General features: G+C 51.6%; 5 protein-coding genes across 5 annotated transcripts; 2 read left to right on the plus strand and 3 right to left on the minus strand.

Moving 5' to 3' along the window:
• Positions 1-30: 30 nt before the first annotated feature.
• On the minus strand, positions 31-6,505 carry ACET3X_004992 (uncharacterized protein). Its single transcript, XM_069451148.1, has one exon. The coding sequence runs from the start codon at positions 6,334-6,336 to the stop codon at positions 4,537-4,539; it is 1,800 nt and encodes a 599-aa protein (XP_069307036.1). The 5' UTR covers positions 6,337-6,505; the 3' UTR covers positions 31-4,536.
• A 2,358-nt stretch (positions 6,506-8,863) lies between these two features.
• On the plus strand, positions 8,864-10,047 carry ACET3X_004993 (uncharacterized protein; the record flags this gene model as incomplete). The annotated part of the gene is made up of 4 exons (XM_069451149.1): positions 8,864-9,077; positions 9,128-9,353; positions 9,413-9,950; positions 10,006-10,047. The coding sequence occupies 4 exons, from the start codon at positions 8,864-8,866 to the stop codon at positions 10,045-10,047; spliced, it is 1,020 nt and encodes a 339-aa protein (XP_069307037.1).
• A 201-nt stretch (positions 10,048-10,248) lies between these two features.
• ACET3X_004994 (uncharacterized protein) lies at positions 10,249-11,592 on the minus strand (the record flags this gene model as incomplete). Its single annotated transcript, XM_069451150.1, has 1 exon — positions 10,249-11,592. One exon carries the CDS (start codon positions 11,590-11,592, stop codon positions 10,249-10,251), a length of 1,344 nt encoding a protein of 447 aa, XP_069307038.1.
• A 581-nt stretch (positions 11,593-12,173) lies between these two features.
• Positions 12,174-18,204, plus strand: ACET3X_004995 (uncharacterized protein; the record flags this gene model as incomplete). The annotated part of the gene is made up of 11 exons (XM_069451152.1): positions 12,174-13,028; positions 13,755-13,843; positions 13,933-14,636; positions 14,919-15,006; positions 15,053-15,213; positions 15,317-15,648; positions 15,707-16,098; positions 16,412-16,530; positions 16,610-17,308; positions 17,373-18,119; positions 18,185-18,204. 11 exons carry the CDS (start codon positions 12,174-12,176, stop codon positions 18,202-18,204), a joined length of 4,206 nt encoding a protein of 1,401 aa, XP_069307039.1.
• A 5,680-nt stretch (positions 18,205-23,884) lies between these two features.
• ACET3X_004996 (uncharacterized protein) lies at positions 23,885-25,513 on the minus strand. The gene has a single exon (XM_069451153.1). The coding sequence runs from the start codon at positions 25,458-25,460 to the stop codon at positions 24,030-24,032; it is 1,431 nt and encodes a 476-aa protein (XP_069307040.1). The 5' UTR covers positions 25,461-25,513; the 3' UTR covers positions 23,885-24,029.
• Between the last annotated feature and the right edge of the window lie 1,078 nt (positions 25,514-26,591).

A 26,591-nucleotide genomic window follows, 5' to 3' on the forward strand; every position in this document is an offset into this window, starting at 1 on the left:
TCTTCCATCCCACCCCAGCACCAACGACAACATGCCTTCTCTCTCGTGCTGACCTCACCGAGTTTTTCATCGTCACATCGTCACCGCAGCACTTGATGATGCACACAGTCTTCCCGCCTAATAAGCACTCCAAGTTGCGGTGCACCATGCCACATGTCGGCCACAGTGCAAGGCTACCGTGTGCCATGGCGTGACTTGGCCCTCCTGAATAATCATCGTCGGCCTCTGGTGTGGTGGGCGTATTGCAGCTGCTCCCCTATCGCATGTGACGGCGCCCGTCCTGGCCATCGTCCCATGGTCGCGAGCGAACACCTGCCCTACAGTCGTTTGCTAGACGTGCGCCCGTGGTGGGGAGCCAAGTCACAGCAATTTCGCTTTGGACGCCTTGCGCTGCCACGGTACGCTACGTGCACACGCCGTGTGTCCTTGACCAGAGGCTCCCAGATGCTAGCTGTCATACACGGACCTCATGTTCCGTACCATACAACGCACCCTCTGGTAACGAGCGCGACACCTCCTTCCGCGTGGGCCCTGAACCCTCATGGCCCGACATGGTGGATAAGGTTTTGGAAGGCGTCAACCACACCCTTCCTGGGACCAACTACTCCATCAGCCATGCCGCTTGCTCTTGGCCCAGTATACCGGCTGCAGTGCCCAAGCCCGACTGTCCGTCACAAACATCCATTTCTGTAAGAAACTGGCGCATGATTATTGAGTGCGCTGCTACTCCCTGATGCACCTCAACCATGGAATGTAACGCAGCCCCCCTGACAATGGCTTGGATCCCAGTCTTACACCATCAGCAGTACCTCAATCTCCAGCACATCATGTCGCCATGGGCGCAACACTAATCTCTCCGTCCGATGTATATCAAAGGCCGCTCATAACGGCGCAGGAGAGCTAGCCATTAGCATATGCGGGGTGAGCCAGCCATACTGTACAAATCGCACGACTTGGGTCCGATCGAGGCTATTTTAGTTGGGAAGGCTGCTTCTTCTCAAAGTAGCCCACAGTCCCTGAGCACCACGCATTCGATGCGGTAATGAAGCCGTGGCATCTGACAGGGTGCAATTCTCCAGTGTAGCCTATGGCTGACTCACGCCTATAGCCCAACGATCATGATCGGGACATGCGAGGCCAAACACTGCTTTAGACCTGCGACTGCGTAAGATCTGGGCGTCGTGGGATGATCGTATCTCGTGTACGCAATAGATTTGGTTATGCAAACATCCCAGGCTCAGTCCGAGGGCGTAATCAAGCTACTGCAGGAGCCAAGTAGCATGTCTCAGCGCTGGAATTGCGCACCGCCACAGTCCTGTAGGTTAGCGATATTGCTAGCGCTATGTAAACAAGCTCGATACCCCAGAGCAATCAAGGAGCCATGCCGCAGCTTCTGAGAAACGTGCTGGAACCGCTCAGGAAGAGGACAAGATCGCACTGCCACACCTTGTTGCGACGGCCTAGAACGCCATGCGACCAGCATGGCCCCTGCCCGCCCTGGATATGAGCATGCGGGAGACAGCGCACGAAAGGGCCGATCAGATGAACTATAGCGTAAAGGGCCTGTTTCGCGAAGATGCCGGTCAACCACGACTTTTTGGTTTTGTGTTGCAAATTTCTCCGAAGAATAATTGACCAGCTCACAATCGTCTTCGTCTTTATGCAGCATGTGTTTCATTTTCTTCTCACGGTGTCTGCACTAGTCATCCTATTGGTCTTCAAGTAGGTTTGCAGCGACTCTGGCCGGCCTCCGCAGTATTGGTGAATAGCCTGACCCTGACGATAAGCGCAGAGAGGCTTCCCACCAATGGCACCCTCTTGAAACCATTACATCATCCCGACGTAATACAATGCCCTCAAAAGGGAGCTCCAAAACGGTGCAAAGTGTCTTTTGGCGCGATGAATCGAGCCAGCGATGGCACAAAGTTCTCTTCGAGCATTGACTAGTCATGCGACACAGTCTAGGCCGTCCTCCACGTCGCATTACTTTCTTCGCTTGCGTTGATTCACGATTAGACCAATGTTGACACGATTTCGCTTGCGATAGAGCGCAATACTAGATTCACTAGTCGACATGTCCTCTTCTGGACGGCCACACAGATGTGCTGCAGTAGCAGGACATGGGCAGACACTACGGACGCCCAAAGCCACTTTGACGGGTGATCAGCACAGGATTTGCTTGCTGCGTGGGTACCAATAGTCCGGAGCCCTAGTTGAGATATCGAAATCGTAGGATTTGATGCGATACGAACGATCAGAGGACAAATGCCAGTTCCTCAACTCTCAATGGACTGTAATCATGCTTGGCTGATAGCGCTGTGCGCCCTAACACACGAAGCTGTGCGAGGCTCGGGAGCCAAATTTGGGCTGCTCATGATCGCACACCTCGCATTCTGCGTGCACACCTCCGAGGAGAACAATGTGAGTGCTGAGCGGCATGGCCCGTAACGGGGCCCCTCCGCAGTACTGATTGTCGACCACCGTTGACCGGGTTGACTGTGACATGGCGGACAGGTAATTCGTTGGCGTCGGCCTCGCCTATGCACGAGCAACCCCGCAAGCAAGCCACAAACCCAATCGGGGGGGTAAGAACACCGGCCAGATGGTTGATCATCCTTCCCGCGCACCTTGTGCCATACCATGCTGTGTTGGGACGTGAGACACCATGGCGGCCCGAAAGTGAGCATGGATGCAGAATAAACGTACGAGGAGTTCTTCTGCCGGTGCCCGCACATGCTTTTTCGTCGCACATGCGGGTGTCCAGACCGTGGCTTCGGCTGATGGATTCCAAGGTTGCCTACCACGAGCAGAGCCTCATGATCCTTCACAGCCCTGTCGCGAGATGCCCGTGACCGGATGCCCAACCTGTGGGCCTGTTAGTAACAAGACAGGCATTGGATTTGTAGTCCTCCTTTGACCGTCACCTTGACAGGGGACAGATAAGTGTTACTCCTGTTTCCAGAGAAAGCCGAATCATCAACAAGGGGCGATAAAGTCTCTCCTCATCCGTCCAAGGGCGCCTACAACGCAGTCCGTTATTGTAGCGCAGCCTGTCGTTTCTTCACGCGACAGACTCCAAGACACGTGTCGGCAATCGTGACTCCTATGATATGTCTGTCATATCGCGAGCACGGTTACAGTACCAGCGATTCTTGGCAGGTGCCGCCTCGTATCTGCAGGCTGGCTGAAGTGGCGCTGCTTCATGCTGCACATGGCTCCCTAGGGGGACCAGATTTCACCGTCGCGTTGGGGTTGAGAGGGGGGGGGGGAGGGGAGTTGAGACTAAGGCCGAGCAGGGCCTGTGATCAGGCCACCGAGCATGTGAGAAAAAGCAATTCTGCGCCGCGAAGGGGCTTGTGGGACCACGAGATAACAAAGTTAGTTCACCCTTCAGCAACACGAAACGTTGCTTGAGGGCCCGATAGCGAAGGACTGGGTTGGCGCCAACTTTCCTTTCGTAGACCATCACGATCCACTTGTTCTGGCCCCCAAATGTCGCCAACCCCAGTCCCGCAGGACAGCACCAAGGTGAGCGATACTCGCTCCCGCATGCGCGCGCGATCGCATCGAGCTGGTGACAAAGCTTGGCTGTGAAGGGTCCAGGGTGCCTGCGCATCAACCAATACCATGCGCTCTGGATGATGCAGTATGCAGAACGTGAGTTTCTGCTCGCCGACCACTCTGTCGACCCTCGCCCAGCACGATACGATTTTCAGAGAGGTCCTCCTCTGCGCGTGACTTTTGATCGACAACGGTGGCGAATTCGGGGAATGTGCTGTCGCATGTTGAAGCCCTACCAGAATCACAAATTTTGATGGAAGCACTGTCGCTATATGCTGGATTCGCACAAGATATATAGTATAGCAGAGGTGTAGTCAAAGTAGAGTTGGTGGAGCGAATGTTTCCAGCATGCCGGGACCGGCTTCAGCTCTGGTGGAGGAAAGTACGAATGAAGCAATTGCGCCTAGCGCACAAACGCCATCTCGAGTTTATCTCAAAACTATGGCGAATTCCCGATAATATCGCTCGCGTTGTAGTCAAAATGATGTTGCATCATCCAAACCTTTGGTGTTGTCAAGATGGGATTTACCGATTTACCCCATAAGGGGCGTGTATGACGTATTGAAGCGACCCGCGGCCTCTGGAGATCGCCACTTCGGAACAGACCAAACGCCACGTTCAATCGAGTTCGCACTTTGCCAACCTCCTGGAGTTGTGTCAAATTCCGGAATGTTCACATCTTGCACGGACTACCGCTTCCCACCAGTGAGCTGTGGTTTCCAACAGTGATAATCCGGTACCAGGACACACATAGGACTTGCCTGGTATACAACTCACAACAAACTATCAAAACCATGTCTATAAGTCTGGAATGGAGATGTCTATCCTCGACTACCGTCCGTGACAATCCTGGGTATCGAAAACAACCAAGAAGCCAAATAAGACCACCAAAAAAACCTCCGCTCAATCGACTATACTCTATCCTGGCCTGGCGCCAATCGATCCATCCAAGAGCGGTCGGCCATACCTGCCGGCCTACTCTTCCTTGAGCCTTGCTATCACTTGTGCGGCGTCTTCTGCCTTCTTGTTTCCTGAGATGATTCCTGCACGATCCTTCGACTGCCCCACGTCTCTTCCACTCCAATCATTGTTCCAACAAGTCAGCGCTGTTATAGCCTTGAGATATGAATGAAAGTATCCAAACATGGGATAAGCCGGAATGGGGCAGAAATACAACAAGAAGTCGTAAGGATGGTCCGAAAACCACGGAGCGGTCTTGGCAAGTTTGTTCAGCCATATGAAAGAGACCAAGAGAATGAGTCTCATATTTCCATTGGTGCACTCGAGGTACAGCCCTGATCGACAGAAGGCGAAGATTGCCAGAGAATCCCAGACCACTGCGAAGTTGTACATCCAGGGGAAGTACACTGTCCACACTGAAATAGGCCACTTCCACCAGATTGTGCGATCCTTGAACAGCGCAATGGGGTTTTGACGAAATGTTGTGCGACTCCAGCGATTGCATTGCTTGACAAACTTGAACGTCTTCACGTTTCCCAAAACCGTGGTTATGGTCGCGTTAGGCGAGGACTGGATCTTGATGTTGTATCCATGGTTAATGGTCCACCGTGTGATAAAATTGTCATCATCGGCAAGAATAGGTCCGAATCCGTTTTGGTTCAGGCCTTTTCCCTTGAAGTATGCAAGGACCTGGCCTGCGAACGGGATGTGCCATTTGGTAAGCCTGGTCAGCCAGGTGAAGACTGCCCTGAGGACATGTTCGTTCAAGAATTGATCTTTAAAGTGATCATCCTTGATTATTGATGTCAAGACGAGGAGTGTTCGGCCGGATACCGCAAAAACACCGCCATCAGCGGTATTCGATGCCTGAGTCTCAAAGTTATGACGCTGGAGGTACAGTGCGCCTATGGTGTTCCAGAAACCGGCCCAATACCATTTCTTACAGTACTGTATGAGGCTCATACCAGGATCACGATCAGGGCGAGTGTATCTCACCACCTTTCTCGTGCCAACAAGGCCGACATCTGGGTCATTGAAGGCGGGAAGAGTTGCGTTCAAGAACTGCGGATTCCAGATGGCAGTATCGTCGGCCATGACAATAATCCTAGTTTTAACATTCTCGACAGCATGACAGGTCTGCCTGCGCTTGTTGGAGTCATCAACATATGTGTATTCGACGTCTGGAATCGTTTTCAACTCGTTTTTTTCTTTCAATTCTCCAATCAACTTCTTGACGCGCTTTTCGACATCCGTCTTGGCGAGCATGCTGTTGGCAGAAAAGATCAAGCGAGCTGGCATATTTCGGAGGATCATTTCAACCATATCATCAAACACCGGATTGTCCATAGGGCCTACTGTTGGTACAATTACGGTGCAGTCTGATGGCTTAAACTTCTGACCCTGAGGAGAATCATTGGATGCCATTTCGTATCGCGAGTAGAAATATAGGGTGAGGACGGTGCGATAGTATCTGTACACCATCAAGGTCGAGAACCAAAGTAGTCCTTTGTCCTGAACCGACAGGCTTCTGGTGACAGTAGCATTGAGGAGTGCCATTGGTACTATGTGAAGAAGATTCCACAGCTTATGGGGCTTAGGTCCTGGCGTTTTCTCTCGGTTGGAATTGACCATGGTGTAATAGATTATGAAAGTGGCCCAGCCACCTAAGGAGGATATGGTGAAGAAATACCACCAGGTTGGGTATCGAGTAGGAATCGTTTTGGTATACAGACTGTGAAGCCACCAGATCCAGCCTATGGATATACTTCCGAAGATAAAGGCGAGCTTTCGCATGTTTTTGGAAGGAGACGACATCTTGGGAGACGTGAGGGAGCTGTGTGGGTAGATGTTGGTTGTACTTTTCGTTGCGATGCTCGTTGTGGTTGCTACTCAGGTCTGTTTCACTGTTATGGCTGGAGCAAAGTATTGTTGAATTCATTCATATAGTCCAAGGGAGTCATTGTACCACCAGAGTAAGCAATAAGGGCCCTGTTCTATAGTGAATACATGAGTCTACTACGGCGATTTTGCGGCTGGGAGAATATGACATATGCTACGATGAGTGGTCTATGAGTGTTCACCAGCAACCGCAGGGAAGTGAAAATTATCGAGGCTAGATGTGAGTGGAATCGGTAGTTGTTGGTGTGAACCATCTTTATCAATGCGTGCTTTCATAGAGTGCTCGCCATAGATATACTCGAGATATCCAGTGACAACGTAGTTCTTGATCTTGCCGGACGTCTGTCTTATATTGCGTTCGACGAACATTTGCGTTTCATCAAAAGTGGCTTGCATCTCGGTACGCAGCAACTTTGAGTTCATATTCCAATCATCTTTTCATTTCCACATTGATGTAGCAGTGGAGACATTTTCGACACGACATGTCGGCTACACAGGACTCGTATACGAAGTGGGCAGAAACTCCACTTGGCAATCCAAGCTTTCATGAGTGGAAGTCGACGTGAGACTCACAAATCCTACATCAAACATATTTCTGAACAGAGCTTTTGACAGCTAGCGTGTCGCTCCTACAGTAACCCACGATTGTATGATTAGCATGTAGCTGACTGATAAAGTCAGTGAAGAGTACAACCAGAATGATCGATTCGACAAGGCCAATTCGCTCCCTTTATCCGCGAATCCCGATATCATGCACACGTAGCTGTGCGATCTGAGTGCCATAGAGTTGTCCTACAACGGTCATACCGACTTTGTATCTTCTTAGCGAACAACATAGGTATAACGATAGTACACATGATAACTAACCACACGTGTAAGGTGCAAGGATGGCATTCTTGAGTCCTGAGGAACAACGAGTACTGTTGGATGGCGGAATTGGAAAAACTGAAGTCTATGCGTGAAGCAGATACACTGTTGGGCATAATGGGTAGCACAGCCAAGATTCTTTAAGTGTTAGGTTTATGTCTTCTCTTTGTTCGAGCAAGCCGTGCGTAAACATATACCGCTTCCAACACGGACTGTGTTTATACATTGACAACGGTGTGATTGGTAGATATGCCTCCTGGAGGACGATAAAAAGATATTGGCTCAGAGTCGTGGCTTAATCCTCTCTTGTTAAACACCATTTTTAGTTTCTGCAAGCAGCATTGACACAAAGTCGTATGCAAGGGGCTGTCATCCACAGTCGTGGCCGCGACTGCAACATCATGTTTCCCCGTCAGGACGATGTACTCGGCTTGTTGTTTCATTGAGTCTGATCGGTATTGACTCTTCGGCAAGTGTTCATCGTGCGGTTTGAGCGGTGAAGGATTCGTAGCAGGAGACCCGCAAAATGCGCAGTTCGCTTCCCTGGTCGACCTAAGTAGTGCTACGTAAGACCACGCGAGCCCCCCGCATGCGATGTTAATCCGGGGTGGAAACATACACCGACGAATGCGCCGCCAGAAAAGTCTCTGTGTGACGCGGGAGCCGCCCGGTGTGACCTCGAACATCATCAGATGCCACAACCATAGGGAAAGACACTGCGGGGTCGGTACCACAGCGTTCCAAAACTCCATCTAAACTTCTTTGTTACCTGCCGCAAAAGGACTCATTTCGGTCCCGAGGCCTTATGCAATGATTTTAGCACAGGTGGGAAGGTAATATGCCTCGGGCAAAGTAGGCAGTGACTGCTCAAGTGGTAATAGCGCTATTCCCGAGCAGGACCACCGGAAGATTCGTTGGACCAACGTCTGGATAAAGCAACGTCGTGAGCTCGGTACCTTTAACTCCTTTTCCTGATCGCACCCGTTTACGTCTCTTCGGAAGCATTCGTCTTTTCATCGGCTCACCTGTGGCGTCGCGATGCGGTCCGCGGAAACAGGGCCCGTTTGATGAAATGGCGATACCTCTCCACCATTCACGAGCCTCACACGCAATTCACCAGCAAGACTACTGAAACCGCTAAACATCCAGCGAGCCTAACCGCCACTACCTCTACCACGAGGCTACAAGTGTCTGGACCTTCATCATGCGGCACGTCCACGTTTTTCTACAGGCAATTTCGAAACTGCTCAACTAGGCGAATTTCCCGGGGCCATGCGAATTTTGCGACTACGTCCTTGCAAGTGCTGCAACACTGCAAGGCTTTTGTCCCTAATCTGAGTTCTACAACCAATGGTTTGTGTATACGGCGAACCAGTAAGGTCATGCAATCTCTCCGACAGGATCTCCCTCTGCCAAGGGCAGCCGATCCAGATGCGTCTTTCGTCCTCTGCCAGGGGGCATAGGAGCATGCGCATATCCGCCGCGAGAACGATGCACATGGCTATAAGTATATCAAAGAGTCCCGACTTCGATAGCTGTACGACAACACATCCTGAGTCTTTGTGTACATGACATTATGTCTCTCAAGTCACTGTTCATTTCTGTTCCATTCCTTTGGCGCTGTGCCACCGCACTACCAACCGGACCTGGCTCATGGCCTAATGGAACCTCCTTTGTCTCTTCCTCTTCAAACGATGTGCAGGCATCGGCTGCGTACAATTTGATCGATACGTACGACTCGAGTAACTGGGGGAGCAAGTTCGATGTCCAGGACATTGCCGACCCCACGCGTACGTCAACTAGCCCTTATTCCAAGAGTGAAGGCTGACAAGAATCGCAGACGGCTTCGTCGACTATGTTAATGCGCAAGAAGCTCAACAGCTTGGCTTACTAAAGTCGCAAAACGGACAGGTATACATGGGTGTAGACTCACAATCTCAACTCAACCCCAACGGCCCTGGCCGGAAGAGTGTACGTGTCCAAAGCAAGACAGCCTACAACCGCGCGCTTGTTATTGCAGACTTCGCACATGTTCCTGGTAGCGCATGTGGGTCGTGGCCAGCCTTGTTAGTCATCTGCCTGTCCATGACATACCACATTATACTGACCTCGGGACACTGCACAGTTGGATGGTCGGACCTAACTGGCCAAACCAAGGCGAGATAGACATCTACGAAGGCGTACACATGAGCCCCTCGAACCAAGTCACTCTCCACACATCCCCCGGATGTAACCCTTCTATCGGCTCTGGTGGCGAAACTGGAAGTCGTCTAGCCGGAGATTGTGGTGCTGGCGGCGGCTTCAACGGTTGCGGTATCTCAGCCAACAACCCCGTCACATACGGTACACCTTTCAACGCCAACGGCGGGGGTGTATACGCGACTTTGTGGACAGGGTCTGGCATCAAAGTGTGGTACTTCGCTACTCGTGATATACCAGCGAACATCCGCAGCGGTAATCCTGACCCTGCGACCTGGGGTACTCCGATCGCGAACTTCGGTGCAGGTTGTGATTACGATGCCAAGTTCAGGGATCTGAGAATCGTGTTTGACATAACCTTCTGTGGAGATTGGGCCGGCGGCGTCTGGGGGTCAAACTCTTGCTCGCAGATCAACCCGAGTTGCAATGCTTACGTGGCGAGTCAGCCACAAAGCTTCTCGGATGTGAGTCTTCCTGTGCGTTGCCCTATACAAAAGAAGATGTGCTGACAATGACTAGACATACTGGCTCGTCAACTCGGTCAAGGTGTACAGTGTCTAAAGACTCGATAACCCCTATCCGACTCTTTTCCTCCATCTTTCTCTACTGTGTTGATCATTCCATTTTTTTCACATGTAAATACCTTTTCTACATGGTACTGTTTTAGAGGGCGCTTTTGAACAACTGCTCGATACCACTTTTTCCTTTGTTCATTATGTCCTTCTTGTACATACCTCTCTTCTCTCTATATATCCGAAGCTCTCACTGAGCTTGAACAGCTTTCTTCAACGCCTCAAGCTCACCTTTTTGCCACTCGATGACCTTGCCCTGCCACTTCTCACCTTTGCCGCCTCCCTTCGCTGTGCTCACAACTTCCTTGACATTCGCTGCCTTCTTCTCTACCAAGTCTGATTTGCCGAACACAAGGATGGATCCGGAGTTCTTGACCTCGCCCGAGCACAGCACAACAACAGCTTCTCGCTCCTTGACGACATCCTTGATCTCGAAAAGGACCAGATTGATGAAATCGAGACCGTCCGTTGCGCGATGCATAAACGCAGTGGTCTGGCTTTGCAGCTGGCTCTTTATACGGTCGCCCTCGTATGCCGCGATCTCAGATAGGAGTTTGTTGGCTTTCTTTCGTCCTTCGGAGACTTGGTCGCTCATCCTTTGCACACCAACCGCGACATCCGCCGGGGCAGAGCCAGATGATAATGACACAGCAATGGCGCGAAGACCGGTGATGGACTCGGTGGCCATCTTTATCGCACGATCTCCAGCGGTGAAGAAGAGTCGGCAGTTGGTCCCTCGTACGGATTGCATGTGGTGTAACAATATAACGTTGATATGCGACGAGTTCTGCAGATGCGTCCCACAACAGGCGTTGTAGTCCATGTCTCCAATCTTGATGAACCGCACAACACCTTTCTCTCTATCGTAGTCTTCTGGTAGGCTGTCGCTTCCCTTGCCTTCTGGTGTTTCTACTGTGATGGGCATGCTCTCCCTGATCTTGGCATTGCATTGCGTTTGAATGGTTTGAAGCTCCTCTTCTGATGGTTTCCGTGGCAATTCGACGTAGTTCATCTCTCCAGGTTGACCCATACTCCAGCCAAGGGTAGGTAGATCCATAGAATCCATGACGGCGGAGAGGAGATGCTGACCGGTATGCTGTTGCATGAGATCCCAGCGACGGGCGAAATCGACAGTTTGACGAACTGGCGTTCCAGGCTCAAGGGGTGCCGGGGAGAAGTGGATACAACGGAGACCGTGGCGCTGTATACTTCTTATTGGAATATCTTCTTTGCGCTGGTCTTTGAGTATGGTGAGCACGCCGTAGTCTGTGTGCTGCCCACCACCTTCTGGGAATAACACCGAGTCCGCGAGCTCGACAAGCCATGTTTTGCTGACTGCTGCATCCCCGTTCTCAAGGCCCTTGGTCGGATCCGTGGAATTCTTCGTCTTTGACTTGCTATTTGGTTGTGAGGACTTTGGCGGCACGAATTCCTCGCACGATACTACTTCCGTATCGAGCGTTTGCAGATAGGAGTCTCTCTGACATCGCAAAGCGCCTACGATGGCCGGAGTGGTGGCTGTGGCACTCCCCATAGTGAAGAAACTGCGCGACTGAAATCCAAGAAGAGAAAGTCGAATGGTAGGTGACGTATGGCTCGATGCCCTGAGCAAACTTGAGCGAAAGACAGAGAAGCCAAAGGAAACAGTGCACTGAGTCACAGCGTTGACTATGGACATGGGCTGTCACGGCCTGACAATCTTCCTTGGCACGTGAAACGGTTCCAGCTGCACAGTCGAGAAACCAATATTCTACGCAAGCTAGACGGTGTGGACGAATCTGAATGCAAAAGGGTGGGATCGCTGGTATCTTTGCACTAGACTGTAATGAGACTAGCGTCTTCTCGTCTGATCAGAGCGCGTCAAGGGCTGTCACGATGGCATCTCCAACTGCTCTTCGACGCATGGCGTGACGGACACAGCGTTCAAAGCCCACATGCTTTTCTCAGACGTGCACCTTGCGGTGATGTTGCGATCGCAAAGAGAGCGGAGCGTCAACGCCCACCGCTCTACGGTATACAAGCGATGATGACGTATTCGAAGCCAAAAGTCGCAAAGCTTTCGAAGGTCTTTTTCGAGCAGTGCTAATGAACAGATTATTCACCTGGATCTCTATCATGTCGAAACCGAAGAAGCCTACACATGCGGCCGTGACACGCTTCGTCGAGACGTTCCTACCGCTGAAAGAGAACGACGTCCAGCGACTCTACCACGTACCACGACATGCTCGATACGATGCCGAGACGGCTGTAGTCGAGCAGATTGTGCTGAGCGTTACGCCTACGCCGGGCGTGTACTCGTTGATCGGCTACCCACTACACGAGAGCACGACTGGCGCAACGGTTCCCCTCTCGAAGTTATACCCTCGGCCGCCGCGGACGCTGTGCTTCCTGCATCGACCCTTCAACCTCGATAGGCGCAGTGTGCGCAATGGGACACTCGTTCTTTCGAGTCATACGTCTTTTGATGAGGTGCTCACGGTGGGGTGGAACACAGTGCTGGTAGAACGCTTAGGATTAAAGACGGCGGACTGCCTCTGTGTCCAGGGCTACAAAGGAGACCCTCAAAGGAAACTCGGGATTGTCGGCCAGGCCTCGACGCCCCTTCATACACTTCTCGGTCGCATACAGGACGAATTTGGCGTCTCTGAGCTCGCGCAAGAAGGGCGCTCGGGCGACATCAGCATCGTCGCCATCATGAACGCTTTCAACGAGGACGAGGTGCATCGCGTTTTGGCAATGGCTCGGGAGCGCGGCTGGACAGCAGAAGGCGAACATGGCAGCCATGTCCTTTACTTGACTGGCCAGCCAAGAAGCAGTGGCATGGAGGCTGCGAAAGCGCTGGGCATGTCGGTAGCCTGCGTGGGGCATCGGCAAGCTGAAGATTGGGGTATACGCTTTCTAGGTGAAGAGCTTAGGAAGGCATTCCCTGGTACGCAGGTGAAGGAAATCTACGAAGAGGAGATACTTATTGTAAGAGAGAGGAAAGTGCCTATCGTACAAGACGTTGGTCAATGATATCGCTGGCAAGCCGCTTCCAATGGCCTACTTATCCTCCAGCACCAACTGTCCTTCGTATTTCCATCATCTATAGATGCCGGCTGCTAATTCTGCCATTCGCACGGTGTTTGCTTGTGGTGACAGCACGTACTAAAGAGATGCTCGGCAGCATCAAAAATGCCTTTCACCGGCTGACTTCAAAGAATGTCGCCTATATACTACCAAAACAAGCTGGACAAAGACTTGCTCATGTTCGCACCACGCTGAAGCGATATGAATGGCACTCTCACTCGGACCTTGACCTCGCTGAGCTACTTGACCCTTTTCTGCTCTCCATCAACGTCGAAAACACTCGCCATCACTATGGGCCAGAGCCTAGCGCACCCAAACTCGACCATACCCGCTTCCCGCCCCTTGAAACCGACCCCGACGGCTACCCGCTTGACGACGAGCCATGATAGCGACTTCTTTTCGCCAACAGGCTCGAGATTACGAGAATCTTGTGAAAAGTCAGAGTTGTAGTCACATACTATGTCTTTCCATGACTACATGGCTTTCAATAATACAGAACATTGAAAGAACGTGAACTTCACGCAACTGACGTGATGAACATTCCGCATATTTAAACTGTTCTGCCCATCCGCTACCTTATCTTCTTACCTTTCTGTTACATTCGCTTATGTTTAATACAGCTATTAGCTGCCTGGCTCGAGAATGCTACGCCACATTACCAAAAAGCTCAACCCTGTTCTTCTCCCGACCCAATCGAAGTCTGAGAAAGCTAAAAGGTAGGCCAGACCCTCAAGGACGAACCGCATCATTTACGGCTTCTAGAAACTGAGCGCACCGCTAAGTTGCATCCGCTGACAAGTCGAAGCCATCCCACGTTCCATCTCTTTATGAAACTCCCGAAGGAGCTTCGGTTTATGGTATACGAAAATGTCATAGGAACTACACGACGCCGCCTCCCTCTCGCTGATACCCGAATCTTCGCCGAAGACCTTGACTTGGCCATACTCCAGACATGCAAGCAAGTCGCAGAAGAAGCTGTTTCTATTCTTCAACGCCAGCTAATCGGAAGGTCGGGCCCCCCAACGTTGACCATTCGCACCAGCTCAAACCGCTACGGCAGCGCCCTTTACTTCGTAAAACACCTTCTCAAACTCGTTGGTGAGTGTCGTGCAGCGGAGATTGAAGAGACAGGATCTTCAGCCAATGTTATCCTGCCATATTTATTTAGCGGTGACAAAGACCGCAACATTCGGATAGGCATGTTATCTTCTATTCAACTTTCGCAAAGCAGTCTCATCACAAATGGGCGCGAATTCCAGGCTTTCTTTCAGCGCACGATGCGACAGATGCGGCGACAATCGACGGTCATTGTTCGTCTCATTATTGATGGCTCGTTCAACACGCACCCATTCAATGTCATGGACTTCTGGAGTGAGATTGCTGTTGGCCTCAGGGAATATTCTCGCATGATCAAATTCCGCTTTGTGTTCGTGGTGCCAGAGCACCAGCTCGAGAGTTATGAGAAGTTGGCGATTAGGCCGAGATCTGTTCCGCTTTGGATTACGAAGGGTATGTGGTCTGTTGACGTAGCGAAGAAAGGTGGTGTTGATCCGGCTGTCGATTAAGCCTTCTTGTTCTTCCAAATGTGAAAAATGGCATGCGATGCATATCTGTAAGTGTTTTCGAGACCACTGCATGGGTGAGACATGTGCATCCGTGCTGCCGACTTCCTGTCACCAATTGGTGTTGCCGGCTGCGGCCCCCAAAGCCCGCCACGTCCTTGGGCGGACGCCTCACAATGTGCGCGTGATTGCAGCTTCCTTTCTCTGCTTCGTGTGAGCGTTCGTGCAGTGCATGCCATCAACAAGATGCCGGAGATATGCTTTGTGTTTGGGCCGCGAAACAGCTTCTTCTTCGACTGTCCTCAAACCTGGAAATTGTAAGCGTGGCGGACAAGGACGGGAGGCATGGCTAACAGCGTGCAGCCATGAGATACCGCACACGCTTCGTCAGTTGTTCAATAGCTCCATGAGCCCGGCATGGAGAATTGCTAGCCCTTATTGTCTCGCCCTCGCGCCCCAGATAGACTCTCCAGAGCCCATCTGGTATGCAGCTTGCAAGACCCTAGATGGGGAAGACAAGCTCTGTGAGTGCCTGCCCCGGCCTAAACTCCGCGGCCATGAAACACATGGCCGATGACGGTGCGGGCCAGACCCCTCACGTCCAACGTGAAAGCTAATCAAAAACAGTCCATTCGCAAACGTACTTCGATGCCAACTATCCCGATCTCGCGCGATGGATCAAGTCGTTCCCGAATGCGGCCCGCTCCTGCTTTGTGACCTTTGGCCAGAGCTTCAGCTATTTCGCATGCGCACCCGGACATGGCTCGATATGGGCCGGCATACCCTCGGGCCTTGAGAATAGAGTGAAGAAGTCGCTAGCTACGCCAACTTGTGTTGGCATTGGAATAAAGGACGCTTGGTTCGTCTTGTTCTCGAACGGTGATCTGGCGTGGGACTTTCAAGGCCATTATAGCGGATTGAACAAGATTCTTGCCGAAGCTGCGCCAGGTACAGTCAGCGTGAGTGACAGGGACACGTTCCCATTCATCGCGTAAGTGTAGCGCTGATGGTTGCCAGTACGTCGCCATTTCGCCCTACAACAAGCAACACTACTTCGTCGCATTCCAGGATCGGACCGTCAAGTACAGTTTCCAAGGAGCTCCTTCAGAATGGATGCGACTCATGACTGAAGTATTCGATCTCTGGGCCGTTGAGCACTCACGAATGCAACATACCGTCCCACTGCAGGCACAACCATATGCGCATGCGCAACAAGTACCAGCGCAAACATATCTTCAACCGCAGTCGATGCACATCATCAGTGCTTCGCGATTACCAGTAGCCATTCCGGTGTCGCCGCAATTGGTACCGAACTCGCCATTATCTATTCACACAAGCCCTGCACAGCAGAATGTGGTACCGAATGTCGCATTCGTAGAGAAGACGCCGCATTACGGTGTGACAAACATGTCAGTAGAACTACCTGGAAGTGCATTACTCCCTGCATCAAACACAGCAACAGGACTGCAAGAGAAAGAACCAGCAAAGAAGAGAAAAAGCTTCCTATCGAAGCTGTTCTGAGGTACTATCAGCCAGATTCCAGGTTTTGTTTCTACGATCATCAACCCCAGTATTGCGCGATGTATGCGTCGGCAACTTTGCGGACATGCAAGCTTCGTACTGACCTTCCTGATTGGCGCGGACAGCCGAACATGAATTGCCGATCGCGCTGGATATGCTTGTCCACCACAAGAGTGGGAGGGCTATCACGTCACAATGCAGGGGCCTCTCGGTGCTTCTGAGCATATGTCCTATCATCGCTAGATTCGGGATGCAGCTAGCTACGACATACAAGTACCGGTTTTCCGCGTTCAAGTTCCTGACAGTGTTCCTCCTGTCAGGTACCAGCCGACATCATGGCAATCATCGCAAGAGCTTGGAAAGTGGGGGTCTTGGTCACGTGCGTCCTGACAACGATAGCGAGCGCTACAGGACCTACAGCTACCGTTTTGAATGGAACATACGAAGGCTTACATCTTCCCTCATTCAACCAGGATCTCTTCTTGGGCATCCCGTATGCGCAAGATACCGGAGGTCAGAACCGTTTTCGGATACCACAGTCTTTGAATTCGACATGGAACGGCACACGCACTGCTAAGTCGTACGGAGATACCTGTCCGGACCCATCAGACACTAGCTTCACCAAGAGCGAAGACTGTCTGAGCATAAATATCGTTCGTCCAGCTGGTGTCCCATCCGGCGGCCACGCGAAGCTGCCAGTTGCACTATGGATCCATGGAGGCAGTTATCAAGTTGGCACCAGCGCGCTTGCGAACTACAACCTGACATATATAGTCCAGCGGAGCGTAGAGATTGGTCAGCCTATCATTGCTGCCAGTATCAACTATCGCAAAGGCGGATGGGGTATGATGTATTCTCGAGAGATCCAGGGTACTGGCCAGACGAATCTCTCACTTCGTGACATGCGCAAAGGACTCGCTTGGATCTCAGAGAACATTGGAGCCTTCGGCGGCGACAAGGACACAGTGACCATCTGGGGCGAGTCTGCTGGAAGCTTCGCAGTGGGCCAGCTACTCATGTCCTATGGTGGCCGTACAGATGGCTTGTTTCATCGCAGCATACAAGAGTCCGGGTCTGCGGCCACGGCTTGGTACAATGGTAAGGAGTGTCCCTGCGAGAACTGCATGTGATTCATACACTAATCTGTATATGCGCATGTTAGGTACTGATTGGTATCAGCCCATCTACGACAACATCGTCAACAAAACGAACTGCTCGGATGAAGTTGACACACTCGAGTGCCTGCGCACAGTGCCTTATGAGATTCTGTTCCCATTACTTGCTGCTCCAATTCAAGGCCCCGGCTGGTATCCGATTGTCGATGGGGACATCATTCCTGCCTATCCTACTGAACTGCTCGCCTCAGGCCGCTTCGCTCACATCCCCCACCTCTATGGTACAAACTCCGATGAAGGTACTGACAACGCGCCTGCCGGTGGCGTCATCAATACCGACGAAGATCTTCGTGCCTACCTCGCCGGTAGCACAGGCTTCGACTTCCCCGATACAGTAGTTCAGCGCATCATGGAGCTCTATCCCAACGACCCCACCCTTGGCATACCCCTCAACACTGGCGTACAGCTTTTCGCAGAGCAGGGCTTTCAGTACAAGCGCATAGCTGCCATCATGGGCGACGCATTCTACCATGCACCCCGCCTCACGGACGCCCGCGCCTACTCCAAATACTCGCCCACATACATCTACCGCTTCAACACGCTCCCCTGGCAGAACAACAACACTGCTAACGAAGGCGGCGGCGCGCGCGCATACAAGGGCGTCGCGCACTTCACAGAAGTAGCCTTCGTCTTCGCTAACCCCAGCTTCTACGGGCCGTGGGAGGAGTACAGAGCGTTGAGCAACCAGATGAGCGCGCAATGGATCAACTTTGTTGCTAGCGGTGATCCTAATAGTGAGGCGCTACCGCCATGGCCGCGATACAACGAGAGTGCACAAGGACTTAATCTTGTACTTCAGGCGAAGGGGAGAGGGTATAATGGGAGCTATGTTGAGGGTGACACTTGGAGACTTGAGGGAAGGGAGTATTTAAGCAAATGGGCCAGGAGAAGGCATGTTTGAGAGAGCAGCTGCAATTTTAAGTTCAGTGCTTTGCATAGACGAGGAACACCTTCTAATGCTTGTTAGTACTACGCGATATGATCTATCATGTAGAGGTGGGCAGTAAAGGTGTTGTGTAGAAGTAGAGCCACAAAGTAATGCAGAGAAAGAGAGGTACAAGATCAAATGAAGTTGGACATCATGTCTGAGAAGCACCAAGTCAGAGGAAAAAAAGAAGCAAGTCAATAAGTGAAGTCGATAAAGGAAATGCTCAAGCCAGAAGAAGTCATGAAGTGAGAGGTCATGTCATGTAAGGAGACAAGTGAAGAGAAAGGCTATTATTGATCAAGAAGTCAAGTCATTTCAAGTCAAGCAAGCAAAGGAAGAAGTCATATGAGACAAATGGATGCATTGGGGCTGGGGCGATACCATGAAGAAGAAGAACAAAAGAAAGAGTAAAGTCCAACCCAAGTCCTACCAAGATACAATCAAACCAGATGAAGCCCGAATCCACCAGCCACCAGCACAATGTCCAAAGCTCTCAAACCCAATCCAAACATCGACCACCGACTGCAGACACATCGGCCTCAAGTCTCTCATAACCTTTCGCATGCTGCACTTCTCGAAGTTGATCCAAACCCATAAGGGCCGCCATCGAGGTATGCAGGGGTGATGATCTGGGCCGCGACGAACGACAGGCTAGCGAACAAACATTTCCAAGGTAGGCCCAGCTTAGTACCGAAGTACCATAGACTGTCTGTCCTCCAGCACCTTGATGTGAGAATGAATGTCCTCCAGATCACCAACCACCAGCCATGGGGTCTGCCGAAGCAGCCTTGTAGGCCCAAAGCGAGATCCCAGCGAGATCTGTATGTTCCATCTCTTTCTGTCTTGACCATGTATCCTGCACTTCCCACCGGTATGCCAGTCCTCCATCCACTGCTCGTAGGGCCACCTGCAATCTGTCTTGCACCCTGTACCCAATCCTCTTGATGTTGTGCGACCCGGGTTGCCGTGAGCATGCGATGCTGCCGTGATGTATGAAGTGTGGCCTGAAAAGGGCTTGAGGATGTGGAGGAGGCTCTGTGATAGAGGACGGGGGAGGATGGAGCGATCCGAAGGCAGCATACTGGATTTGAAAAGGTTAGCAGACTGAAAACAAGGGAAGAAGGAAAGGAAGAAGGGAGCAGATACTTACCATGCTCAAGGGCGAGAAGAGAAGGAAGAAGTTCGACCATGGCTCAGGGTGATAAGAGGTTGTTATTGATCATCGATGGATGTCATGTTGGATCAAGGTTGAGTGAAGTGTTGATGACTGAGTAAAGAGTGAATGTTGTTGAGCAGTGATGTTGGACCCAGGTTGATTGAAGTGTTGATACCAAGTAGGTATGGATGGTGTTGGGTAGTGATGTTGGTTGTGGAAGAGTGATGCTCATCATCTTGGAAATGGTCGAGGTGTGTGGGTGAAGGAGCAATGTCATGTGACAAAGTTGAAGTGTTGAGCCATGGTCGAAATGAGTGGAAGAAAAAGGTATTGTGTGAAGAAGTGCGACTTGATGGTAGAGGAGCTTGACTTGAGAGAGAATTTGTGGTCGTTGATGAGAAAAGAGTGTAGGAGGGAGGGGGGAGGCCGTCTTTATATATGCAAACTACTGGCCCGAGCGCGGGCGGCGCTGGGACCCGTCGCTTAATTTCCCCGGCCGTGGTTCTGCCGTGGTTCTGCCGGCGACGGTGAGGTGTATGTAGGCTCAATAGGGCGGGTATGGAAGGTCTTCGTCGGTAGTGGAAGGGCGGACGCGCGGGCATGGCCAGGTGAAGGTGGAAATCCACCCAGTAGGAGCACGCAGAAGCGACATGGTCCGAGCGGCAACTCCAAGTGAGAGCGACTTGGAAATCGCGCACGCAAGGCAGCAACTGGGGTTGTGCGAGGCGCGTCTTGACTTGACCAAAGCCATTGATGTTGAGTTGGACAGCCAGTGCAACGGTGTAAGGGAAGAACAGGCCGAGCGAACATGAAAAACAGCGAGAATATTGCAATATGAAATAGAGGAGTAACTGTGCAATCTTCTCAGAGCAGACATGAAGGTCTACGTTCTCAGTGTGCAAGACGTCTTGGGCATAGCGCTCTTGTGTACCTAGGTAGCAATTCTCTGATGTGCGGTACGTCTCTTGATGAGAGCCTTTTGCGTATGGGAATATTTGGGTTTCAGAAGTTGTGAGTGGCTCACTGGCGGTTATGGGTCATCGCCAAACCATGGTGGAGCGGATAGACTAGGAACCAAGTGGAGCAATGAAACATATTTTGGGCATATTGAACGTATGAAACACATGGGGCCGAAGCTACCTAGGTAGCAACAGATGTGCTTTCCAGCGAGCCTTCAAGAAGAACAATGGTGAGAGGTGGGGGTAGAGATAGCCATATGCTCTTCCATATAGCAGAAGTGTGAACGATATGTTCGAGATCCAGTATTGTATTCGTAAGCGTCGATGACAAGCACTCGCCGACAGCAGTTGATACGCATTCGCGCTCACACTAGGACGTTGAAATTGACAGAGAATAGTCTTTACTCCGCTGCCAACGGCGCAAACTCTCTCCCTCCTGTTTCTGAGATCGCTCTTAGTCCGCTGTCCACTGCCGCGGCGGCCTACTTGAGCCGGCCGCTGGTCGATATGGAGGCTATTTGACGCGCTGTACCAGCACTACACTCGATAGATGCATGTGCTCGATACGAGCTCCAAAAGAGACAGGTGGATACACATACTGGACGGGATGCGAGGACAAGGGACAAGCTACTCACGAGAGGCTGTAGTAGCAGAACGACAGGAAGATAAAATGTCACATATTTAAGTGGGCCAAGAGACTATGGTGATTGCGACAAGAGAATATAGACAAATAAGCATATGGTATTGCCAGTGATAGCTATTGCAGGAAAAGCAGAGCGCAAGATAAAGTAGGTGTTAGAATCGAAGAAGCGGAAACTCAATGTCGATGCGGTCACCGCATTCAAAATGCGCGTCCATTGGGCGCTGATAAGTAACGCAAAACTCCTCAAAAGAGTACAAGTCCTCTAATGTGCTCTCGCCGGGACATGTATGAACCTCTAGTGTCATGTAGAGCTCATCAAGGTAACATCGTGATGCAGTCTTGTCACGGGCATGAACCAAAACCTCGCCTTGAGACTTGGGAAATCGTTTTGAAGCCATTCCCAGTTGCTGCGATTGTGGGAGATAGTACTCACAGAATCTTTCGCAATGGCAGTGAGCCCCGGCAGAATGCTGTTATCGAGAAGGTGGCCTGTGGCAAAGGGCGATTGCCCTAGAGTAGAACCCGCTTTGTGGTAATGGACGCTTCATGGGTGTGACTCAAACTCTAGCGCATGTCTTTGGACCAATGTCGCGCCGCGCTGATCTCCCAGTCTTTGGTGTTATCGTTTCGTACATATCGGTATCCTATCCTCAGCCGGTATGTGTATGGATCCAGAAGTCCCTCTCCACCATCCTTCCTCCATCGATACCGGCGAGTACACTTCGAATCCACCGTGGCGGCCCAGGCAGATCCTTCTTGCCTTCTGCCCTCGCATCCACGGCACGACCCGTCATCGGGCAAGTGACGAAGCCGCGGTCTTCGGCTAGTTTGCCCACCTCTTCAACTATCTTTAGGCCTTCTCCGGCACTGGCATTGGCCTTGGCAGCGGTGAGCGTGTCGCGGCGCTCTTGCAGCTTGCGCTCCATCCAGGAAGAGGCCTCTTCAATGCCACGGGAAGCGAGGCGCTGGAAGGACGAGAGAAAGCGGTTGATTATGTCGATAAGTATGCGATAGAGGAGTTCAGTCGCAATCGCTGTACCAGTCTGCTGGCTGAACAGACGCGACGAGATGAGCGAGCTTGAGTATGAACGTGTCGACAGCGCGCCTGACGGCCCTGGACGATAAAGCGTGAGCGAGGTAGATGCCGCCATGTTCTGGGTATTGCTGATTTGCTTGAAGAGGTTTTTGGTGTGAGTCTGTCAATGGTGGGCTTCGTTCCGCTGGAGATGACTATCCTGGTGCCCAAGGCACAAGCAGCGAGACTTCTTCCTTTGTATGCCTCGTTCCCCAACACCGCGCGAACCCTACCGTTGATAGCATTTGCGATGCGCCAATGAGCTGTAGAAGTCAGCGCACAGTGCCCCACCGAGTAACTCAATGTGCGCACAATCGGAGGTCGTTGCTGCCGACCGGAAGGTGGGCATCGTGCGATCTGGAACGCCTCGCCGGGTTCCACGGACTGCGGGCTGCAACGCCCCGTCATCTCTGAGCTCGACCTATCAGGCTTACCGTGTTTCCCAAGTGCTTACGCACGTATGCAGGTCTCAGAATCTTGCCAGTGGTAGTCTTCACCGTGCCATGCCATTTCTACAGTGTCCGTACGGGCAAATCCAAGTCGACCAGCCAAGGCGGGTGTTCAACCACGCCTGGCTCATCCCCCTCCATGGAGGCGTTGATGCACAGAGTCTGCTGCTTATTCTCTCGAAATTCTTGAGCGGCGCCCGGAGTCAAGCTTCTAAAGCCCTTCTTGCGACATGCATTCTCTCCCGTCCACACTTTCGATATTGATCCAATGGCATCGCCTTCCAGCTCCGTTTCCCCTTTGTATCTGAGCACATGCGCTTCATAGAAGCCGCGACGCGGCGAGTGAATGTGCCCAAAGCAATGCAATCGCGGTTGTGCCCTCGCAATAGCGCGTCGCAAATGTTCACATCCTGCATTGTGACCGTCAATCTCGTCCAGTATGTATCTCGCTGGGCCGTGGGTCATGACGATGTCAACGTTGTCGGGAATAGTCGACGTCTCGGTACCGACGTTCTGAGCCCACGACCAGGTGCCTGAAGAGTTAAATCGGTCTTCTGTGGACAGATATTGGAATGCCGATGCGCCATGGACAGGAGTGTATGGCGATGCATATATCCTAAAAGTCGCGCCACATGCCAACGTGAAGGTATATGTACCTTCGTGCAAGAAGGTGATGCCATTCTTGCTTGCCTCCGAGCTTGCCTCCGAGCTCACCATTTCAAGCGCTCGTTCTGCATCAGCTTCTTCTCCGCCCTGTGACAACCAGTACGGTTTGTCTAGCGAAATTTCGTGATTGCCACCAATGACGAGCTTCAACCTGGCTTTAACCTTGCCCAGATTTTGGAGGGCTAGTGAGATGCTTTCTGGGGTGCCGTCCTCGGTCAAGTCGCCGCAATGAAGCAACACATCGCATGGCGGCAGGTTTTCTGGTAACTCGGAGCCATGTGTGTCGGATAGTATGAGGAATCGAACGGGCGTGGAAAGAGTGTGGTTGCTTTCGGATCGGATACGTTTTGAAGGCCTTCCATCTATCGGGGAAGTGGCTAAACTTTGGTCTGCGGGTGTTGAAGTCATTGTAAAAGACATTTGGGTTGAAGTGTACGAGGTGGCAGAAAAGTACTGGATAAGTAGTCTAACAAGCTGGTCTACAGAGGAACCGTGGTAGACTCTCAATAGTTTGGGATCCATGTACCAACCGAGTACCATGGATAGAACGTTGTAACCTTTAGTACGCGCCTGAAATTCATGTCTGAGATCACGTAAAATTTGAAGAAAGGCTGCGATACGATCTGGAGCAAAGGTAATCTGATAATACAAATAATGAAGACATTATATTAGCATATGAATGAAAGTATCTTAGTTGACCGAAGCAGCAAATAACAGCTCGATTATAATCCACCAGCTTAGCAATCCGTCACTGTATACTTTCACCACCTACAAGCTTGCCAAAAGCTGGGGTAGCACGCTCTGGCTGGTGTAAGCCCAGCTGGAAGAGCTGTCATGTGCCCTCCATGCGGCGCCAGTCCAGAAAGTGTTGCGCTTGCTTTGAAGTCCGTACAAGTCCTTGTAGAATCCAGCGCGGGTAGCCTTCTCAAGAACCATCATGTTGTATGGGCTGTGGTTGCTGAATGCGACAAACTCAGGCTCAGTCCCGGTGATGTTGTTGGCAGCCCGGAAGCGCTTGAGGTCTGCAATGATAGCAGCCTTGGCCTCCTCATCGCTGAGATGCTGACCAACCTTGGTGCCGTAGTAGACGAGGCTAAGAGTTGGGTTGGCAGTGGGGTTGATGTTGTAGATAGCAGGCATGGGTGGCAGCGCGTATGGCTTGTCGAGTGCGAGGTTCTGGACGGTAATGTTCGTAGGGCCGGCGTTCCTGATGATGGAAGTGTAGTATCCGACAGAGGTGAATTGTTTGAATAGCTTCAATTCGTCTCCGCTGGGGTCGAATTTGGCGAGATTCTCGGGAGTAGGGGGGATAGCCATGAGGATCTTCTTCGCTTGAATGAGACGGCAGCCCTTTGGAGTCTCGACAAGAACTTTGACGCGGCCATCGACCTTGCTCACACGCTGCGTCTTGGTGACTTTGGAGGACAGAAGAAGAGAGTTGGTAGCCTGGAGTTCGGCTGTGATTTTCTCGAAGAGAAGGCTGTTATCCATTACCGAGCTGGTCTGGAAGTTCTGCATAGTGTTCAAGAGACCGAGGGAAAAGGTACGCATCTGCTGCAGGGCGGGGAGCTCGAGGATGTCACCAAAGGCGGAGGTGAGACCGAAAATGGTTTGTACCGCATCAGCAATGTCGTACTTTTCGACAAACTTGCCAAAGGGCATGTACAGATCCTCCGGGACGGGGTCTGGGAGGAAGAAGCCGCCTTCGAGTTGAGGGTATTTGGCGAGAACTGCACCGTACTTTTGCAGAGCAATGCCCATGGCTGTCTGATTAGGAGCGGGCAGACCCTGCAGAGCCTGCCCAGTCCTGAAGTCAACATTCAGCGTTTGGAGAGCAGGTATGCTGAATCGGGTAGTAGAAAGGTTGAAGCGCGAGAACCATTGGTACACCAAAGGTTCGTCGTGGTATAGCTTGACACCCATATCGATGGGTATTCCAGTCTCGCGATCCATGTAAGTCTCCGTGTGACCTCCCATACGGGCCTTGCTCTCAACGACCACAACCCTCTTTCCTGCGTCCTTGAGTTGAATGGCAGCGTAGGCACCCATGCCACCCCCACCGATGATCACAACGTCGGTATCGATAACCTGCTCGGGCTTGTAGTAGCTGGCATCCATCTTGTTGGCCTTGTTGGGCGCTGCGATGGCCAAAGGAAGGGCGACCACCGCGGCGGCCGCGATAGAAACAAAGGAACGCATGACTGTAGTTGTTTTGCAGGAAGATATGAAAAGCAAGGAGTGTATAGTTATGCTCTGCTTACAGCACACCAGACATGTTGTATTTATACGGCCAAAACATAGTGAGTGATTGTAACGCGAGAGCTCTTCCGGCTCGGTCCTACTGTGTAAGCTGAAGTGTAATTAAAAGTAAGACCGCACACTCGGGACGATCGACGGCAAGCATCACGACTAACTTTGTACGCGTTGTCAACAGCCCATTAATAGGGGAATAGTCCGGGGTGAGACGTGCTGATGTGGCGCCGTGCCTAATGCCTTCTGAGGCCAAGTGCTAACATGTCGAATAGCTTGCGGTTTCACGACTTGGAGCCTAAAGCTACACTGTAGAAGAGCGTCTGGGCGTAGTACGGTACTGTCAAAGCTAAGTTTAGGATGATGCCTGGTGGTTTTTGGTGATGCTCTCTAGTGCCGATTGCAAGAGCGCGGACCTTCTGCCATGACGTTGATCACCAGTATTGCTGACTCTTGATCTCTTCCCCGGATCAGGCGCACTGCCTTGATGACTTTCGCCGCTAATTTAATGCCGTTGCTCATGCTGACTTTGCTGACTCGCCGCGTTCGGAGCGTTCGTCCGACTCTTGAAGGAGTTCATTGCCTGTTGGGGGCCTGTCTTTGGTACAAGTTCGGTGGCATTTCCGGAGCGTTCACGGGTTGTGCGAAATGAGAGGCGAAATGAGAGGAGGTTTTAACTTTGGTCATTGTGAAGCTGCGTGCAGGTCTCCAGGTCTACCCGTTGCGTAATCTATGCTTCTGACCAAGCCCATTATGCTTTCAACAGAGTTCTCACCTAGCCATGAACATTGTGTACACGCTAACGTGTCGCAGTGGAAGTGTAGGGTGGCCTTGATTTCAACCTACCAATGATGACATTGTGGAGAAGATTGCCCTGTTTTCGAAGAACGGGGCGGTGCGTGATGATAGATTTCAGCATTGCCGCCATTGTCTTCGATGGGAAGCTGGCATCATGTGTCTCTGCATTGCGATATGCGCAACGCGTATTCGATCGGGTTTGATTATGAAAAGGTAAGCCGTTGGTGTTGTCAATGTGTTGTTGGAGCCCGCGGTGAGAAAGACGGTTCATGTCTGGCCTCG

This window comes from Alternaria dauci, chromosome 4 (genome assembly GCF_042100115.1).
Source record: "Alternaria dauci strain A2016 chromosome 4, whole genome shotgun sequence".
NCBI classification, from domain to species: Eukaryota; Fungi; Ascomycota; class Dothideomycetes; order Pleosporales; family Pleosporaceae; genus Alternaria; species Alternaria dauci.